Genomic DNA, 21,892 nt, shown 5'->3' on the forward strand with positions numbered 1-21,892 from the left:
TGTCTGTTAGGTACGAACTGAGAGAGAGAAATCATTCTGTGAATAATTGGCATAGCTCTGTTTTCACAAGCTGTGGGCAGCCACTTCTTCCTCCAAAACCATGGCGGTTCATACTAACATTTGCTGAATGGACATGCAGACATTGCAGTTTTAGACCAAGTTTTAAGAATTTATCGTAGTCTATAAAAGACAAATACATGGAATGCTCCGCTGTTTCTCTGGCTTAAGAGTTTGAGAGTGCTAAAAGGGATACATCCTTAAATAAATCTACCTTTATTGGGCAGGTGCTGTGTCAGGCAGCTTTCATATATACTTTTTGGTTAATCCATCTACAACCATTGGAAATAACCATAACATGGATTACGATTCCCATTTGGCAAAGTATAAAATTGCGGTTTGAGGAGGTTAGGTGATTTTCCCAAAGCTGCACAGCTAGTAAGAGGCAGAGCTAGAATTTGAACACAGGCATCAGACTCCAAAGACTGATAGGAAGAATTTGTATGAGTCTAGAAGATGCATAATATATTCCTCACAGCCATAAACAATACCTAGGGATGTGATTTGATTGTTGAATTAGTGATATTTAAATGATTATGGAAAAGATTCTTCTTTAGAATTATTGTTAATATTGTGATTTTTGTCCTTAATTATAAAACAACTTGGTTATGTGATATGTTCATGGTCATTGGTGATACTTGACAGGGATATTATTACTCAGAACCCAGGGAAAATGCATTTCTGAAAAGACTGTTTTTAGCTTAATGTTTGCTTTATAAACTCAAGATAATCATTATAAGACTATAGATGTTTTTAAGATTTTATTGAGAGAGAACGCGTGAGCACGAGTTGGGAGGGGGGACAGAGGGAGAGGGAGAAGCAGACTCCCCGCTGAGCAGGGAGCTTGATCCCCAGGATCATGACCTGAGCCGAAGGCAGATGTTTAACTGACTGAGCCACCCAGACACCCCAAGAGTATGGATTTTAATACGTTTTAGTGCTGTATTATAAATGAAAACTTCTTGCATTTCAAAATGACCAGATATCACCCTAATTAAAGTGAGGTGTTATATAGGGTAATTGTTTCCTTTTAAAAGGACTTAAAACTGAAACATTATTTTTTAAAATCACTGTCTTTTGTAAATTCTTCTGTTTAAAATGGCTTTTCCCAGCTTAAATGTTATGCTTGATTTTACTTGTGACAGAAATAGAATTAAAAATAGGTCATGCTGTTTGCTTTATCCCGGAAAATCTCTTCTTTTCAAAGCAAAATTTCTTTGGTATTTGGCCATGTGTCGGTTGGAGTTTTCTAGGTCAGGAATGGCAAACACAGAATGTCTACCTGCGTGAGAACATGTTTCTCCTCATGTAGCCCTGGTGTCTAGCAAGTATCCAGGTCACCGTCTCAGTTAAATTCCACCTAGGCGTCTTCACTGTCAAAGATAAAAACTCAGAGGTGTAGCCTGTTGAATTAGTAACTCTTTGTTAATGAGGCAAGACTTTGTATTAATATACATTTATTTCTTGACCATGTTTGTTCGCTGTTTCTTATAATGTTTTGACTTTCAGAAATAGCATACGGAGTTTTAAAAAGGAATTTTTGCTGAGGACAGGCAATGTAAGACTGGTAGGTAATGTTTGACAGAAGAATTCAGGTGAGGTCTCATTACCAGCATTTACTGTACTTTACAATAAATATTGCATTTGATCCTATAATATCTCCTTAATTTGCATTCATCTTAAAGAAGTTATTGCTATATTTCCTGCCGCTTGGTCTGTACTTAGTTCTTGTCATTCGTTTATTCAGCAAGGTCACTGTGAGCCTCCAATGTGCCAGATGTTGAGTATATAAGAGAACAAGTAAGGCTTGGGCCTTACCCTTGAGGACCTTGCAGACCCGGGGGAAAGAAGGGAGACAGAGGGATAATTCCAGGTCCCCTGTATAAGCAAGTTATCAGTTATTGTGGAGGCACAAAGGAGGGTGTGAAATTTCAGCCTGAGGTCTTCTGGTGGAAAACCTAAAAAGTGGTAGCAGAGGGAGCAGCAGGTACAGAGAACTTAAGCATGAAACGGCGAAGCTTCTAGAGGGTCTCGGCGAGGTGCTGCAGCGTGCCCTGCACTGTCTCTGGGTAGGATGCTGAGGCAAGCCTGCAAGAGGCTTGGCAATGTGTGCTTTATTTTGTAGGAACAGGAAGGGTGGGGAGTGGAGATTTGTAAGCAGGGAAGCAATAAGCTCAGACTCACATTTTAGTGGCTAATTCTGGAGGAAGGTTTAGATAAGGGAGCTCTTCCAGGGAGATGAGTTAGAATATTGTACGAGTCCAGCTGAGAATTTCTGGACGATGGTACCATAGTCACCATGGGAATGTAGAGATCGCAAGGATGTAACTCAAGACTTCCTGCCAGGTGGGATGGTGGTGGGAGGGGAAAGCTGGACACACTGACTCTGCCCAGATGAGGGTGCCTTCAGAGCTTCTGGAGGACCAGTGGATTCTTAGCATTTTATTAGGGATGTGTATCTCCTGTACTCCCCCACTCACAGGTACAGGATCCTATTTTAAAAGTGCAGCGAAGGAGATGAAACATCTTTGCACTGCATTTTAATAATGTCAGGGAGCTCTCTTAAGCTTCTTCCAGGGAAATTCAGTAGGTTCTTAGAATAAATAAGTTCATAAGGCCCACACTCAGGGCAGGAGGCAGGACCAGGTTGGGGGAGGAGGGTGGATTGCATGCTTTTTCCTCTGCAGGCACTCAGTCCAGCAATGGAATGAGGATGGATGTATCGAGCAGCCCTTCCTAGGCTCCAGGCACTGTTCCTACTCTGTGTGAAAGAATAAACAAGACACGATCCAGGTTCGCAACGGTGGGGGAGGCCAAGGCCCACTCGTTTCCGCACAGTGATGGAGATGTATATCTGATCCATTGCTGGAATCACACGGGTGCGATAGACTCTGGTTTCATGGGGCTGAGAAGATACAGCAGGAGAGGAGGGTCCTTTGAGCCCCACAGTGAGAACTTCCCCTGGCAGAGGGGTGGGCGCAGAGGCTTGTCGGGAGCAGCACATGGACTGGAAGTAATTATTGCCCTTGTGGCTCAGGACACATGGCAAAAAATGAGGCTGACATGTTGACTGGGCCATGTCACAGAGGAGAATGTTCTCTCGGAGAAAATAAAGAAATGTGAGAAATTACCCAAAGATTTCAAGTGTAAAGAAAATCGTTCAGCATGTCTGAGCGCTGCCAACAGGGACATATGTGTCCCCCACCCCAGGTTCTTGGGAGTAGATTCTCAGCTTAGCGTGTGATTGAACCACATCTGTGACATCCCCTCTCTACTAGATTTATGATTTCTGCTCAATTGTGTGTTAACTTGTAACAATAATGCATTCACTATTTGTTAAAATTCCTGCTCTGGCCTCAGAAAAATCCAAAGAGGAATTTCTTAACATCAAATTAAATAAATAAGAAAACAACCAGTAGTTGGGAACATTAAGTGCATTCAAAAAAAAGAGAGAGACAGAGCTGCTGATGCCCAGATTAGTCCTCATCAAAGAAGCCTAATGCTGAGGGGCTCTTACCCACGCTGCCCCCTGCCCTTCCTCATGGTAACTGACCCTTGAGTCCTTTCTGATTAAACCTCCAAATGTTGTCTGACAATGACCTCCTTTCCTGCTTTGCAGGAAGGTGGCAGATGATCATCAAGAACTACCTCTACTCCCTCATAGAAACTTACAAATGTGTTTGCACCTACACTCAGCTTTTCCTCCTCTCCTATCCCATTGTTCTTCACACTTCCCTGTATTTTTCAAGTGTCGTCCATTGAACAGACAATTTTTGTCATGGGAGGAGCAGTGCCCCCATGGCCAAATCCACCTGTGAAATTATGTGAGAATTGCAATTTTAATCAAAATCTTCAGTGTAAAAACATGGAAGTCACTAATTCAATGACCTAAACAATTTGAAAATTCAAGTAAATTTCTAGCGTTGTAATATCTGACAGAATAGTCAAACAAGGAATGAATGACATAACTGTAGAGTTAAAATAGTGTAGCACTTAACATTTTAGTTATTTAAGAAAGTTCCACTCATTTACAATCTTGATCCTTTAGATAAGCATAGAAGTAGAATTCTTGACTTGGTGAAGCCATACTCTTTCCAGGCTACTGACAAATTCCTGAAGAACCATGAGCTCCACGTTGCCACGTTGCGCAGTGCCATGACCTACTTACAAGTCCAGCCCTCCAGATTCACCCTTGCTCTTCTGTGCCCACACCCTGTTCCCTGGGAGAGAGTTCTAAACCACGAGGTGGATCATGTCACTCAGAATCCAAATCCATGCTCCTTAATGTGGCCATCATGATCTGGTTTATGGGTTTCTCCATTTCATTGCTCTCTGCTCTACCACAGTGTGCCCACAAGCTGCTTGCTTTCCTGGATGAAGAGGGTTCTCAGATATCTATACCTCTGCTGTTTTGCACCTGCTGTTCATTCCGCCTGGCTTTTATTTTTAATGAATTTCAACAGCTGCTTTTGCTTTTCTCAGCATTTGAAACTAAGTGCTAGCATTGGCACTTGGGGAGTCTTCCTCTCCGTTCCCATTCCCCTTTGGGCAATTTTGTGGTGCCTCAGTGCTCACCTTGCCACACCACTTGACATACCACGTCATCATTATCTCATCAGTGGTCTGTCTGTCCTCCTGTTCCACACCAGAGTAGATGATGATGCTCCTCTTCCATTCATCGTGTCTAACCGAGTGCCAGGAACAGGGTAGGCGTCACGTGGAAGGGTTTTGTTTTTTTTTTAATTTAACTTTTAATATTACTCTTTCCATTAAGAATACCAGCTTCTTTTAATTTATTAATTCACCAGAATTATCAGTAATACCTGCATTATATGACTTACTGCATTATTAAAATCCCACCAATTTTGTTGTTGTTTTGCTTGTATCTTGTCTGATAGCTTTCTCCTTCTTACATTGGTCATTGGAAGATCACCAAATTAGTAATCTGCCTTTAGTGACTGTGAGGAACATTGTGGTTTATATATTGTGTGCTAACTATATTCTTCACTTTTATTTTTCCTCTGCCCCTATTTATTGAGAATTCGTTTTATATTTTATTCTGTCTTGTGCCCAAAGTACTGGACATGTAGCTCTTCAACAAATACTAAGTTCCTCCTTTGTGAAAAAAAAATTTTTAAAAATTAGGGGATCATGTACAAAATGTATAAGCCTTATTCCTACAGAGACCATACTGCCTGTTAGTATTGATATTTGTTTTACAAAATGCAAATCATTATAATGTAACTTCCTATTTAAATATTTGTGTTTACCTAAGCCAAATAGATTGAGGTCTAATATTTAATAGATGCTTTTTAAGAAAGAATAAACTAAGGTAATCACTTTAAAACCAGTTATTTGGCTCATACCCTTGTATGTAGTGGCTTCTGATGTTCTTTATCTGTTAGTTGTATTATTTTAGAAATCCAGGAGAGAGGTCTTTATGGGTAATGCTTTAATATAATAATTAATTATATAAGCTGTGCTTCATGAAGTTCTTAATACATGCCACACATTTTGCTGGAATACGTACACATGTGTGTATATATAATTTCCCATCCCTTCAGAATACTTAAGGGATCACAATTTACAGGTAAAGAAACAGATTCTGATATGGGAATGAGCCTGATTAAAATCATTGATAGTAAATTATGGAAGCTCATCTAACTCCAGATCCTTTCTCTTACCCCTTGACCATATTTCTCTACTTCAAGAGATCTGGTGGTAATCACTAAACTGATTAACATTGGTTAAGACCAATGTTCCAAAATAGTTAGATTTTTTTTTTTTCAGGCTCATTTAAATATTAAGTAAATAGCAAGTAATCCAAAGTCACTATAGAATTGACTAACACCAGAAACTTGGTAATCAGTTTCAGGGTAGGATTCATACTTTCATGGACATAAATGTCATTGTAATATATCTAATTTGATTTTATAAAATGGTCATTTCTCTGAATCTTTTTGAATTCCACAGTGCTTTTAAAATAACCATAGTGTGCTTGTTATTACATCTGCAGAATGTCCTCAGTTTGAAGCTTGTCTCCAGTAGCACTAGGAGGATGGCTTTTGCTCTTGTTGTTGTTGTTTATTGTAAGAGTTGTAAGAGCTCTTTTTATACTGAATATTAGACCGTTATCAGATATGTGATTTGGAAATATTTTCTTCCATCCTGTGGATAGTCTTTTCACTGTCTTGCTGATGTCCTTTGATGCATACATTTTTAATTTTGATGAAGTCTATTTTGTCTATATTTTCATTGGCTGTTTGTGCTTTTGTTGTCATATCTAAGAAACTAATGACTATTCCAAAATTAAAAAGATTTACACCTATGATGTCTTCCAGGAATTGTATAATTTAAGCTTGTATACTTAGATGTATGATGCATTTTGTGTTAGTTTTTGTGTACGGTGTGAGGTAACGGTACAGCTTTATTCTTTTGGATGTGGGTATTCAGTTGTTCCCACACCATATACTGAAAAGACTGTTCTGTTCACCACTGAATTGTCTTGGCACCCTGTTGAAAATGAGTTGACCATAGCTGGAAGGGTTTATTTCTGTCCTCTCAGTTCCATTCTGTTGATCTGCATCTCTACCAGTACCTCACTGTTTTGACTACTTAGCTTTGTAGTGAATTTTGAATTGGGAGGATGTATGGTCTATCCTGGAGAATGTACCATGTGTAATTGAGAAGAATGTGTATTTCACCCTTACTGGGTAGAGTGTTCTATAGATGTCTGTTAGGTATAGTTAGTTTGTATTGTTCAAATCTTCTATTTCTTTTTTGATCTTTTTTTGTAGGTGTTCTTTTTATTATTTAAAGTGTGATGTTTAAGTTCCCAGCTATTATTGTTGGATTATCTCTTTCTTCCTGTAATTTTGTCAGTTTTTGCTTCATTTCTTTTGAGCTCTGTTGTTATATACATGTATATATATGCATACATCTTGATTGACTCTTTTATCCTTATAAGTAAATGTGATTTTACTCTGGTAACAATTCTTGTCTTAAAGTGTATTTTGTCTGATATTAGTGCAGCTATGATAGTTCTCTTGATATGTATTTCCATGGTGTACCTTCTTCCATCCTTTTTCTTTCAATGTATTTTTATCTTTGAATCTAAAGTGTATCTCTTGTAGACAGCATGTGGTTGGATCTCTTTTATTTATTTGTTTATTTTAAAGATTTTATTTATTTATTTGACAGAGAGAGACACAGAGAGGGAACACAAGCAGGGGGAGTGGGAGAGGGAGAAGCAGGCCTCCGGCCAAGCAGGGAGTCTGATGCGGGGCTCGATCCCAGGACCCCGGGATCATGACCTGAGCCGAAGGCAGATGCTTAATGACTGAGCCACCCAGGTTCCCTGGTTGGATCTCTTTTAAACATGATGCCAATTTCTGTTTTTTTTTTTTTTTAAATTCCATTTTATTTAGTCCATTTACATTTAGTGTAATTACTGATAAGGTAGGATTTATATCTGCCATTTTGCTATGTTTTCCCTCTGTCTTAAGTCTTTTTTGTACCTTACTATCTCCTTTTGTTGTTAGATATTTTTAATTGCATCACTTTAACTGCATTGTCATTTTTTTCTTAAAGGTTTTATTGATTCACCTTTAGAGAAAGTGCGCATGCATGTGAGTCAGATGCTCAAACAACTGAGCCACCAAGGCACCTCTCTTTTCTTGTTTTTTGTTTGTTTGTTTGTTTTTTATTAGTCTGCCCTAGAGATTGCAGTTTACTTTTTAACTTATGTCAGTCTTTTTCAAAATTACATCAGCTTAATTTTAACAGTAAACAAAAACTTTGCTCCTTCTTTAGCTCTGTCCTTACCTGATCACTTTTGTGTTGTTTCTGTCATATACGTTGCAGCTTCATACATTGTGTGCCCATCAACACAGAATTGCAATTAGTTCTTCATGCAGTTGTTTTTTAAATCAAACGAGGAAAAAGGAATTACAACAAAAACACATTTATAGTTTTGTCTTTCCCTAAGTAGCTACCTGTATTAGTGTTATTTTTTCATGTGGATTCAAGTTACTTTTTAATGACCTTTCACTTTACCTTAAGGACTCCTTTTAACATTTCGTGTAGAACTTATCTGCTGTTGATGAATTCTCTGTTTTTGTTTACCCAAGAATACATTAATATTTCCATTTTTGAAGGATAGCTTCACTGGTTATAGAATTCTTAGTTGACAGTCTTTTTCTTTTAGTACTTAGAATGTGGAATCCCATCGTCTTCTGGCCTCCGTGGTCTTTCTTGAGAAATCAGCTCTTGCTCTTATTGAGAATCTCTTTCACATGATGAGCAGCTTCTCTCTTGCTGCTTTAAGATCCTCTCTTTGTCTTTGTCTTTCAACGTTTTGATGATGATGTACCTAGGTGTGGGTCTCTTTGAGCTTACCCTACTTTGAATTTTTTGAGCCTCTTGGATGGTAGATTAAAGTTTTTCATCAAATTTGGGAAGTTTTTAGCCATTATTTTTCTATATAATCTTTTTGCTCCTTACTTTCCTCTTCTCTGGGTATCACATTATGCATATGTTCATGTTTGATGGTGTCCCACAGGTCTCTGAGACCCTGTTCATTTTTCCTTATCTTTTTGTATCTTCTTCCTCAAACTGGATAATCTCAATTGATCTACCTTCAGGTTCACTTATTCTCTCTTCTGCCTAGTTATATCTGCTGTTGAACTTCTCTGGTGAATTTTTCATTTCACTTACACTTTACAACTCAAAAATTTATTTGGATTCATTATTGTTTTCTATAGCTATATTTTTTTTTTTTAAGATTTTATTTATTTATTTGACAGAGAGAGACACAGCGAGAGAGGGAACACAAGCAGGGGGGGTGGGAGAGGGAGAAGCAGGCCTCCCGCGGAGCAGGGAGCCCGATGCGGGGCTCGATCCCAGGACCCTGGGATCATGACCTGAGCCGAAGGCAGACGCTTAACGACTGAGCCACCCAGGCGCCCCTTCTATAGCTATATTAATATTCTCTATTTGGGGGCGCCTGGGTGGCTCAGTTGGTTGGGCGACTGCCTTCGGCTCGGGTCGTGGTTCCGGAGTCCTGGGATCGAGTCCCACATGGGGCTCCCTGCTCAGCGGGGAGTCTGCTTCTCCCTCTGACCCTATCCCCTCTCATGCTGTTTCTCTCTCTCTCTCTCTCAAATAAATAAAAATTAAAAATTAAAAAAAAAAAATATTCTCTATTTGGTGAGGCATCGTTCTCATACTTCAGTTCTTCAGACACAGAGTATCCTTTAGTTTCTTGAATATATTTCAAATAACTTATTTAAAGTTTTGTCTAGTAAGTCTAGTGTCTGATCTTCCTCAGGGTCAGTTTGTTGATTACTTTTTTCTTATGTATGAACCATACTTTCATGTTTCTTTGCCTATCACCTAATTTCTTTTTAAAACTAGAAATTTAGGGGTGTCTGGATGGCTCAGTCGGTTAAGTGTCTGCCTTCGGCCCAGGTCATGATCCCAGGGTGCTGGGATCAAGTCCCGCATTGGGCTCCCTGCTCAGCGGAGAGTCTGCTTCTGTCTCTCTTGCTATCTCTCTCTTAAATAAATAAATAAAATCTTTAAAAAATAAAACTAGAGATTTAACTTAATGTATCAACTGTGGAAATTAAATGCTCCTTCCTTCCAGTATTTTTTTGTTTTCCTTTTTTATTTAGTGACTTTTGCAAACTAATATTGTAAAGTTTATTATGTGTTGTCACTGAAGTGTCTCCTGTTACCTTAGTGGTCAGCTAATGATTAGAGATTTTATTGAGTGCTTGGAAACTGAGTCCCTAGCATGTTGGAACAAGTCATTAAGACTCAGCCAGTTGGTTTACAACTCACTCTTTCCTTGGCCTTGCCTTTCCTTCTTGTGCTGAACCTGCAGGTCATCCTGAGGAGAGAGCTTAGGGTCTTCCCAGGGCTTTCCTGGGCTTCTGCATGGTACTGTGCAGGCGTGTAGCCTTCTAGATTCCCAGGAGTGTGTCAGAGCTATTCAAAGGGCAAGTGGATATCTCATCCTCCCACTTCTCTTGCTGGCTTTTGGTTAGACTGTTACTTGCTCCATCACCTGAAGCAACTAAAATCTTATGTAATTGCCTCTAATTATTTTCTTTGAATACCCCCAGGGAAAAGGCATTTTGTACTGGATGAGCTCCAAGTCAGGTCAAATAAAATCCTCTGGGAATGAGGTTTTGAAAGAACTCCACCCTTTTCCGCGTCCTCCAGCGGCCCCCAGACTGCTGGTGTCCACTGTGGTTACAGCTGTTGGTTTTCAAGGCTCCTGCAGAGCTGGGAGTGGTCCTATTGGAAAAGGACGCATTAAAACATCACAGAGCTCACTGGTTACAGCTGTTGGTTTTCAAGGCTCCTGCAGAGCTGGGAGTGGTCCTATTGGAAAAGGACGCATTAAAACATCACAGAGCTCACTGCTTGTACCAAGATTCAGCCAAGTTTTTAAAAATAAATGCTCCTTAGATCTCTGCAAACCTTTTGTTAATTTTTAGACTTTTGAAAATGTTGATTCTGACAATTTCTGCCAGTTTCTTGTTGCTTTTGTAGAGAAAATATTTGGAGGTTCTTACTCATCACTTTCACTGATGTCACTCTTACATTTTTCTTTACACGATACCTAGATACATATTTAAATGTTAGCTGAATTCATAAAGAGTCACTAAAAGCAGAGTGGTTCTTTTTTCCCAGAAACTTTTCTGACCTTTTTGTACTTCTCCTGTTTTATTTTAGGACTATGATGATGGATATGGCACTGCTTATGATGAACAGAGTTACGATTCCTATGATAACAGCTATAGCGCCCCTGCCCAAAGGTAAGAGTTGATCTCTGATTAGACCCCAGTAACAGACACCTTTGCCTGTCCACATATATACACTCTGGGAAACGGGGATGATCAGACAGTGAGGGTACTGTGACTTGGCTTGCTCTGTTTCTTGTTTGTTTTAGTTGGAGACGCACGCTCTGTCCTACTAACTAGCATGTATTGCTCCTCCCATTTTTATCGTAGTGTTAAAGCAATGAGGCTTGAAAAATAAAAATTGAATTTTTTTTTTACTCTAAAAATTTAACTCAGTGTTCAGTACATTCTGAGGAGGAACAGTGTCTACAAAGTCTGTGGTTATGCAAGTCTTAAGGCTTAGAATCACATCAGCAATGTGTGAATATCCTACATTGTCAGTGCCTGAGGTGGAAAGCCCCCAGGAGTTTTGTTTGGCATTCAGATAACGTTTCTGTTTCTTAGCAGCAGTGATCCTTTTTTCTAACAACTTCAAATTCCTATTTGTGAATAATGAGGTAGCTCTAATTTATTTTCTAAAGAGGTATTTACCCAGAAATAAGTAAGTGCTATCAGAGGCAAAACAGAGCTTTATAGTTTCCTCTTGTGATAATATACCTTGCTGTTCATTGATATATGAAATCAGTGTTTATTCCTGTTCAGAATGTTTTCTTAAATGCCTAGAAACCTCTTGCTTTATGTTTAAAATTCTAAGTGGAGGACAAGGATAGACATGTATACAAAACAACATTTTGCTTTACAAAGCATACAGAAATCAGGACCGGGTGGTGGTTTTGATGAACTCATACAGTGCCGGGCAGCTTTGAACAAGTAGCTGCTGTTACTCCTGAGCTCTGGTACTGAGGTTGACATGGATATAAAGTTCTTCTTCTTCTTCTTTTTGGCTCATGTCAGATTTTTTTCTCATATAATTGTAACAGTTAAGAACCTTCAAACTTGGACTCTGACTGGTCTTTCTGAGTGGGAGCCTGGTGTACTCCTGTCCTTGAGAGTGTTGGCACAGCCTAGGGGACTAGCACTGGTGGGTGCTAGCCAAGACTTTACGTACAGTAGTATCTCGTGTAAGGGTCCCAGCAGCTGCATCAAGTGTGTGGAACCATTCCCACTGTAGGGACGAAGGACTGAGTAATATGCCCGAACTCCCAGGTGGCTTGGAGCGTAAATGGTGACTGGAGCTGCACTTGATCTGTAGAGCTGGGAGGTGAGCTGCACGGGAGGGAGATGAGGTGGGAGGCCGCACACTCCCTGCGGGGTGCTGAGGCTTGGTGCTGCTGGCAGCACGCAGTAGGGATCCCCGAAGAGTTACACGCCAGGGATGGTGTGTTTCGACTTGGAGTCAGAGTGTCATTCCAAGGCAGTGGAGGGGCTTGACTGACAGGTGGTGAGCCTAGAGGCAGAGACCAGTTAGGAGGCCGGTACATTATAAGGCCTTTAAATGTCAGGGAAGACTCACTTAAAGAGACATCTTGCCTGACAGCCAGTCTGCTTCTTTGAAGTGATCTTTTCAGTGTTGCAACTCATCACACCTGAAGGAGGACAGAGAATTGTATAAGAATTGCCCACGTTGACAAGTGTAGAAGCCACTCTTTGTTAGGTATTCTGAGTATTCATTTAATCCTCATGACCTGTGACATAAACATCAGTCCTTTTACAGAAGAAGGGAACTCTGATTTCCAGGAATGAGGGAACTTGCCTGGGATCATGCAGCTTACAAGGAGAGGAGCAGGCTTTGCACCAGGGTCCGTGGCCTCACGCGTCCTCCCCGCAGCATCTCAGGCACGACGGAGGGGCTGCTCGACTGTAAACCCAAGGGAAGCAGCTGTACCATGGGGTAGGATAGAGATGGTTTTATGCACTGTATGAGTTTGCTAGAGTCACTGTAACAAATAACCACAGTCCAGGTGGCTTAAGCAACAAAACTTTATTTCCTCACAGTTAAGAGAAGCCAGAAGTCCAAGGTCCAGGTGTTGGGGGATTTGGTGTTTTCCGAGGCTTCTTCCCTGGGCACACACCTCCTTGCTGTGGCCTCGCATGGTCTTCCTCCTGTGCACGTGCATCCCTGATGTGTACGTGTGTGTCCACGTTTCTCCTCTTCTGATGGTACCCGTCACATTGGATTAGGACCTCTTTGAGGGCCCTGTCTCCAACTACAGTGCCATTCGGAGGTACTGGGATGGGGGCTTCAACATATGCTTCAAGCAGGGGCACGATCCAGCCCGTAACAGGCACATATCATAACACTGGTTTAAGCACAACACTCTGTGTCTCAGAATTAGAATAGCAAACTTGCAAATCCTCCCCAGGATCAGATAGTGAGTATTAACAAGGAAATCACCACCACCACCGTCTTCAGCTTCTTGTTCGTTTACCCTGTGCCTGGTCCTCTCTGTCCTCTCTCCCCTCTCAGCACACCCTAAATATTGCAGAATTCAAGTCTAAACATGCCATCCCCTTACATACAGGTTCAGAGAGATGAAGTGGCTCATCTACACTCAACAGGCTGAGTGGTGATCCAGACCCAGCTTGGCCCCATGGCATCCTCTTTGTCCTTTGTCCCATTGCCTCTCCATTCTCCTCTCGTCATGGCTTTGATTTCAGTGGCTGGAATGAATTCCTGTTAGTATTGCCCATATACAGTATTCAATAATCTAATACTTTGTGATGCTTTAGAATCCCATAGGAATTAGGCCTCCATCTGAACTCGAGGTGTTGCCTTATCAGACTTGGGCTACCTTAATCAAACCTAAAATTTCATTTATGCTGTGTATTAATGTTGTAGGCTGGGACTAATGAAATTAAGAGTCTTATTTTTCCAGTTTTACATTAGATCCTTTCAGCAAAAAGCATTCACTGCCACTACTCTCAAGGAGCATACAGCCTTAATATTCACTAATAGATAATAAATACCATGTAACACTCAATGATCTGTAGTCTACAATTCCTTGATTTTGACACTTCACGTACTGTAAACATAATTTCGTACTTCAATAATTTTCTCAATCAGAGTTTGAAAGCCCATTCTGTGCCATAGTTGTAAGGTTCAGTATAACTGCAGAATTCTTTACCTGGTCTGCTTTGAGATGACAGAGCTATTCTGAAAATGTCCTTTGACACATCATGGTGAGTCACCTGCTCTGTCCAGCATGGTAGCCACTAACTAGCTCATGTGGCTGTTGGACCTTGAAATGTGGCCAGTGCAGATTGGGATGCGCTGGAAGCATAGGACACACACCAGAGTCCTAAACGTAGCATGAAATAAAGAATACAAAATAGGGGCGCCTGGGTGGCTCAGTGGTTGAGCACCTGCCTTCGGCTCAGGTCATGATCCCGGGGTCCTGGGATCAAGTTCCACATCGGGCTCCCTGCTCAGCAGGAAGCCTGCTTCTCCCTCTCCCACTCCCCCTGCTTGTGTTCGCTCTCTCGCTGTGTCTCTCTCTGCCAAATAAATAAATAAATAAATAAATCTAAAAAAAAAGAATACAAAATAAATACATTATTAAAATTAATTTTACCCATTTCTTTTTCTTTTCTTCTTTTTTTTAATGTGACTACTAGAGAAATTCAAATTACAAATTTCTCTTGGATAACGAAGAGTTAAAGACTCTGGTTCATGGGCGTCTGGGTGGCTCAGTTGGTTAAGCAACTGCCTTCGGCTCAGGTCATGATCCTGGAGTCCCTGGATCGAGTCCCGCATCGGGCTCCCTGCTCGGCGGGGAGTCTGCTTCTCCCTCTGACCCTTCCCCCTCTCATGTGCTCTCTCTCATTCTCTCTCTCTCAAATAAATAAAATCTTTAAAAAAAAAAAAAAAAAAGACTCTGGTTCACTCTCTCTCTGGCACAACAGGCACGTTGTAGTGTCTCCAGATTGGGGCCCACACGTTGGGGGAAGCAAGTCAACTCACCAGGTGCAGAAAGAAAATGAGAGAGGGTCAACTCCTGTCCATCCTTTTAAAATTTCTATTTTGATGTTTTGTGTTATGTGTAAATCTAACTTACTAATGCTCTAATGCACATGTTACCCAAAAACAATTACAATTACAAGATCAAAAGTGGTTTTCTTTCTGATACAGATGTGTTGTAAAAACCTTTTGTTGGAGATCTGGGCCATAGTGGTTAAGAGTCTGGCTGACCTGTATTTAGACCCCACTTCAGTATTTGCTGGTTATATGGCTTTGGGCAAGTTACTTGACCTCTCTAAGCCTCAGTTTGTAATGTGTATAGCTCTGTTTCTTCTGTAGATGGTCAGCCTGAAAGTTGAATGAGGCAGGAAATCCCACGGTCTGTGGGAATTGTTGGGGGGTAGGGAGAAGGCATGTCATCCACAGTGTCTTTTCTGTGAGAGAGTGAATGAGGTAATCTGTGTAAGGCAGTTAAGGCAGGGTGTAAGGCAGTTAGCACATTGTGCTGAGTAAATTCTAGTTCCTGCCCTCCTTCCCCAGTTCTGAATTATTCTGCATCTCATTTCACATAGGGAAGCTAAGAGAAAATCCAGAAGGGTTGTGTGAATAAATGCTTTACAGGGAAAATGAGAAGAGGGAGGGGACCTTGTGGAGGCCGCTCCCCCCTGGGATGGTCAGTATCAGTATTTAACATAAACTGGGATTAGCAAACTGAGCAGCTGTAACCCACTTGAAAACAAAACAAAGCAGGACAGCAGGCTCACGTGGCTGGTCATTGGGTATTGTTACCCGCTGTGCAAAAGGGTCCCTTTTGGTAATGACGTTTAAACTTTATAAGCGGTAATCATTTTATGATACTGTTTTGTTGCAGAAACAGTTTCTCTCAGGAGGTTTTACAAATTAGGAATTTTTTCTCCCGATTTTCAAATACCTTGTATTAAAATTAGAGTACAAATGAGAATCCCTGCAGAGTGATAGAAAATTCAGTATAGTTCAGCTACATTTCCCCATTGATTTTTGTAATGACCTTGATAGTGCTAATACTGTAGTGTAAAACAAAAGCATTGTTTCTCTAACTTCACACATTTAATGAGTAACAAGCTGTCAACACAATTACTGTGAAGAGAAATATGAACTATTCTTTATAATATTGGAATTGTTCTGACATAGATTGGCTCAAAAATAGTTATTGATTGATTTCTTTAGACACCCCTCCTGAATAGCAGTGATGAATAAAAAGAGCAGGTGATAAATGGCCTCAGCCCTCAGACACCTGCCCCTCCCTTGACATGACTTGAGACTTCACAAAAGTCCTAATTTCGACTCTCAGAAACCACTTGTAAATATATCCATTTCATTCTAGATTAAACAATTCATTCTTTATTGGATGTTTTATTTATAATCCTAAAATAGTTGCAGTTGTATAACACGATGCCCATAGTATTTAATAACACTGTACTGAATTTGGGAAGTTTGCCAGGAGAGTAGATTGTAGGTGCTCTTACACACAAGAAGGTAACTATGTGAGGAGAAAATATGTTAAGAGCTTTAATGTAATAATCATCTTGCTGTATATTTGTAAATCAAGTCATCACGTTTACAACCTTTTATATAATTTTTATTAAAAATATCACAATATCAGTTTGTGTGCCTAGTAATTGTAAATTCTCAAAGGAATATTTGATTCCTATTGTGATCATAAAGAAAGTAGAACAAAAAGGGTATCAGAAAAGTGTTAATACCAGTGATGGGTATTAAGGAGGGCACGTACTGCATGGAGCACTGGGTGTTATGCAAAAACAATGGATCATGGATCACTACATCAAAAACTAATGATGTATTGTATGGTGACTAACATAACATAATAAAATTAAAAAAAAAAAAAAAGTGTTAATACCCCTGAGCATAAGTGGATGGCTGTGTGGTAAGAATAGTGAGTTTCTGGATGAGTTTAATACAACATTCCAGTTTCCCAAGAGCTTTGTGGTTTGACCATACTTTAAAGTACATATTTCATCCCACCCTCCAAAATCTCTGAAAGCATTTAAAATTTCTGAAAAAAGGAATTAGGAATAATAGCTCCCAGTTTTGGAGGATCTGTTGAGTCTAGCACTCAGCATTTATGTTCTTTATATGCAGTATCTCCGATTTTTATAGTGGCCCTACATGGTGAGTGTCCCACGCACAGAAGTTGAGGATAGCAGTGTTTAGCAACTTTCCCAAGAATACACAGCTGAGAAGTACTGGAGCCTAGGTTTTTGTCTGATGCCAAGAACCATTACCCAGCTAAGAAAATTTTTTTTTTAATGTAAAATCATATTGACTTGTTTTTGTAAAACAACACCTAAGCCCCTTTATCCAGATAGGCAGGGTGACAGAAGCTGCCAGAAGGTATGAGTACTCCTGGTTTGTTTTCAAATACCAATTCCAAGGAAAGCAACGAGACAAAAACTGACGTTGCCATGTGCCTGCCGCCTACTTGCTATCGCTTTTGCTGGCAGCTTTAGGATTATATGTCCAGCAACGCCTTCTCAAGAGCCAACTATGGAGGTCAGAAAAGGATTTGGAGTTTTCACTTTGGAAATGATGACCTGTTGTTTAACTTAAGTTGTAACCGTTTAAAATCAGTAAAACTGTTTTTCAGGAGATAATCGCCATGTGTGTGGTGTCACGGTTGCTTGTCTCGGACTTGTAAAAGCAGTAATGGTTTGGCGTGGATTAAGAGTTTGTTAACTCGCCTTGTAAAATTTCTGTCAAGTCTCCTTTCACCTAGCCTGCTCCTTGGAGTTGTCTGCCTGCTGCGTAACTACTGACCATGCCTCTTGGCAGAAACTAAGCCGTGTAAGCTGTTGACAAACAAATACATCCAGCCTGTATTACGTAGATGTTGGTGAAAAGCAGAGATACCAGCCCAGATTATACAGTAAACCCATAAAGTCCTTAATTCTCAGTCAACGACTCTGTAGTAAGAAAGAAAGGAAGGAGGGCTATCGTGAAAAGGTGAAGCCAGCACCTAGAAGGGAAAAGGGAAGGAAGGACGCGCTGAGGTGTTGGCAGGAGTCAGAATTGCACTGATGACCATCATTATGCGCTGACCACCCACCGCGGAGTATTGATTACACCCCGATAGATACGTGTGTGTGTGTGTGTGATGTCTGTCTGTCTCTGATATGAACTTTAACCTTAACAGGTGGAAATGATCATCCCCATTTTATTCTTGAGAACACTGAGACCCAGAGAAAGATTAAATAAGTGGTCCATGTTACCCACTTGATGACTGTTGATTTCAGTCCATTTTCTTTTTATTATAGGAGTGTTTTTCCAAGGGTAGTACACATACCACTGATGTTCACAACATGATTTCAGATGGCACACAGGCAGACCTTTTTTTACAGTTGTAATGATAGATTTTAAAGTTACTGGGAAAATATACTTAGCATGTCAAGCACATGATTTTATGAATATTGCTGTAATTTAATTATGATACATTGAGGTGAAAACAAAGTCAATACAAAGAGTAATGTTAAGTCACCGGTAGGATGAGTGGGCACATGGGTGACAGAAGTCCTGCCAGCCGTCCAGGAGGGACTCTAGTGTGGCCAGCACCGCACTCTGCGTTTGTTTACTGGGTAATGGCCCACTGGGGTGTGCCACTGCTGAGAAAGGAGGGGCGGTCAGTGAACCAGAGCCATGATCGGGCCTCCCTTGGGGTTACTAACTCGATAGCCTGACTCTATTGAAAGCAAGCCAAGAAGTTTTATAGCTCCAGCAGGAAATTCCTTAGGATTAAATTAGTAAAAAATAAAGGAAAAATTTCCAGATTCATTAAGTTAGCACACTTTGAAGAAATCAAGTATCAATTGAGTACTTAGGAAGTGTTCATTACTATATCAGATGCTCTTATGCCTGCCATTTCGTTTTATCCCCAAGAACCTCTGTAAGATCGTTACAGGCCTTACTTTTATGAATAAGGAAGCTGATGCTCGGAGAATGTGAGCCTGACCAAAGTCACGTAGCTGACAAGTCAGGCCTCATACCCAACTCTCTTAAAGCTCAAGCCCCTGTTCTTCTGCTCACCTCGGAGGCAACAAGTAAAAAAACCTGTCCCTGTGCATGTGGAGAGTACCCACCTCCTGTACTGACCATGTGGAATCTTCATGCGTGATCTTGACGAGTACACGGGAACACAGGACTGGGGCAGACGCAGGCTAGTGGTAATAAATCAGTTGCCGCTGTCAGTTCAGTCTTTCATGTTCTTGAGAATACACGAGATTTATCACTGAGGAATTGCAGAATAATGGCAGTGTGTGAAAACAAAGTCCACCAGGGAGATGTACTACATCATTTGGATTTAGCGCTGCCATCTGCTTAATAGTGTTGAGAAGACTAAAGCGGTGCTTATGATCAGCCATTCAGAGCAGCAACAGATGCTGCAGAGCACACGGGGAAATGTTGAGGATGCGACAGGGTTTCCAAAAAGTTGGGGTGTTGCTTATCAAACCCCAATTTTAAGCCTTCACTATAAAATTTTAAGGTCTGTTAGATAAAGCAATCCACTCTGACTCTCCCCATGTTTCCTTTCGTCATGTTTCACACATCCTTAAAATGTATTTTTGTTGATTTTTAGAAGAATTTTCCTGACAAATCCTGTATAGATTTAAATTATGATGTGATTTAGTTTAAAAGACTGTGGGCTATAAAACCAGACACACCTGGATTTGAACCCCAGCTCCATCACATCCTTAGCTGCGTGATTTTGGCCACGTTATTCAGCTTGTTCCAGTCTGTTCTCATCTGTGAAATGACGACAATATCTGACTTACAAGACTGTAGTTAGATGGAATGGCAGCTGCGATGTAAAGAGCAAAAGTTCAGTCAGCTCACTAACGTCACACACACTGAGCACCACACACTGTGCACTTCACAGCCTTATGGCAAGAGGGTACTGTTATTACCCCATTTTATAGATGAGGAAATTGAGTCACAGACTTTGTGGGACATGGAAAGTAAGTGCTGGAGCCGGCATGTGAGGCCAGACGGTCTGAGCACTCTGCTCTCCTGCCTCTCTGTGCACCTGTGGTTGTTAGGAGTGTAGTCACTGCATCTAGAAACTGGTATAGTCTTTTTCTGAGGAAGACTCCTGTCAGTAAAATCCCAGCAAATAAACAATCTGAATAAAATTATATATATATATATATATATATATATATATATATATATATAAAATATATATATATATATATAAATGATTCCCCATTTGTGAAATAGGTATTGAAGTCTTCATTTAATTTAGATTGTTTAGAATCGTAACATGTTTGGAAGCACAGACTTGAGGTCAAAGCTTGAAGTTACTTGTGAAGAATGATTTATAATAGAGAACGTCAGGGTGCTTGAATTTCTCAGAATCTAGTCAAACCTCATTTACTGGACTCATGACTTTAGCGGCTGAAATAATTCAGACCTGGTATAGATTGTATTTTCCGCCTCTGTTTGTCATCATGAAGGGATATGTTCCTTTTGGAAAGTAATTTAACAAGTGTTCATCAGGAACCTCAGAAGTGCTTGCAATCTTTGACTCAATATTTGCACAGTACATGCCTGAACTTACTATACAGTGAGTGTCTGACAGTGTAAGTAAGTATGTTTAACAGCTCTTTAAAAGGGGCGCCTGGGTGGCTCAGTTGGTTAAGCGACTGCCTTCGGCTCAGGTCATGATCCTGGAGTCCCAGGATCTAGTCCTGCATCGGGCTCCCTGCTCGGTGGGGGGTCTGCTTCTCCCTCTGACCCTCCCCCGCTCTCATGCTCTCTCTCTCTTAAATAAATAAATAACAAATTAAAAAAAAAAAAAAGCTCTTTAGAAAGAATAAACAATTTTGGCAAAATTCAGGGAAAGAGATACGACATTTTAGATATGGGAAAGAGACCTATCTGTATCACCTTGGCCAAAGTAACAGAGCTAAAGCAGCGCCTTACTGAAGGCCGAGTCAGGCCTTGGTCAGTGAGGGTGGAGGGCCAGTCTCCTGGATTTGAATCACGGCTTGGCGCTGGCCAGCCCTGCAGCTGAGGTCCCGTTACTGAACCTGCCCTTCAGGTTCCGCATCTGGAAACCACGGGTGATGGTAACAGTAAGCACCTCATAGGATTGTTGCAGAGTTAAATGAGTTAATATACAGAAAGCTCTTTGAACAGTTCTGGCACATTGTAAATGCTGTCATTAGCCATCATTACTGTAATTATCTAAAATCCTTGGGGCTAAGAGTCTTAGATTCAGAATTTTTGAATTTGGGAAGACAGTATGGTTACATACCGTATGTTACACAACTCCAGTAGGTCTGCTTGTGCTTCCCCGGCATAGTGACTACCCCTTGGATTATTTGAAGTTTATGATCAAGGAAAATGTGATTACAGAGAGATGAAAAGCATGTATGGCAATTGAAAAGGAGATTTCTGAGGAGGGGCATGATGTTCAGCCTTGGCAGTTTGTGATCTTACCAATAGAACAATATTGTTAGTGCTAGCAATTAATTTTTAAACAAGATGGACTAAAGGATTGGGAGAGGACCTTCCCGTCCAGTAGGAGCCATTATGGCAGCCAGGTCACTCTTGATTTTGATTTTTGTCTGTAGCCTCACGTCGGGTCACCCACAGATGGTCTAACCTTATATTGAACTGTGGGTAATTCGCTCGATTACTCATGAAGTAGATGTCAAAGCGTAGTATGAGAGTATATTTAATTCCTTCGTGGCTCCTTCCATTATTTCTTCACACATACCTTTTAAAGACATTGTGGTTATATATTTCTGTGAAAATTACACATGCATGTTTCTTTTTTAGACTTTTCCAAGATGGCACAAACAGGATGATTTGCTTTTCTTTACATTTTCTTCCTTGACAAATTGCTTGCAGTGGAGCGGCAGTTCCCTGAATCAGTGGTTTTGCCATCCAGCAAGCTTCCCCGACCCGCTCCTCATGGCACGTTCCTTTCCTTCCATGTGCTGTCAGGCACTGAGCTGGTCTTCTGTGTTTTCAAAATACTCTCATCGCCTCCATTCTCTAGTAGTACCTACTAGACTACTGAGACTCTGTCTCTTTTTTTACAGAGAGCCTCTCAGTAGCAGGGACCCTT

At 40.6% G+C, this 21,892-nt stretch overlaps 1 protein-coding gene across 3 annotated transcripts in view; it reads left to right on the plus strand.

Moving 5' to 3' along the window:
- KHDRBS3 (KH RNA binding domain containing, signal transduction associated 3) overlaps positions 1 to 21,892 on the plus strand; it is a 103,285-nt gene that overhangs the window by 50,395 nt on the left and 30,998 nt on the right. For all 3 annotated transcript variants that reach the window (XR_014144452.1, XM_081816583.1, XM_081816582.1), the window contains one exon: positions 10,801 to 10,883. Coding sequence is in view for 2 of the 3 variants with exons in the window: in XM_081816583.1 (XP_081672709.1) it covers positions 10,801 to 10,883 (83 nt within the window). In the remaining variant the exon portion in view is untranslated. The remainder of the gene's footprint in view (positions 1 to 10,800; positions 10,884 to 21,892) is intronic.

This window comes from Leptonychotes weddellii, chromosome 4, assembly GCF_054177405.1.
Source record: "Leptonychotes weddellii isolate Sample4059 chromosome 4, ASM5417740v2, whole genome shotgun sequence".
Taxonomy (NCBI): Eukaryota; Metazoa; Chordata; class Mammalia; order Carnivora; family Phocidae; genus Leptonychotes; species Leptonychotes weddellii.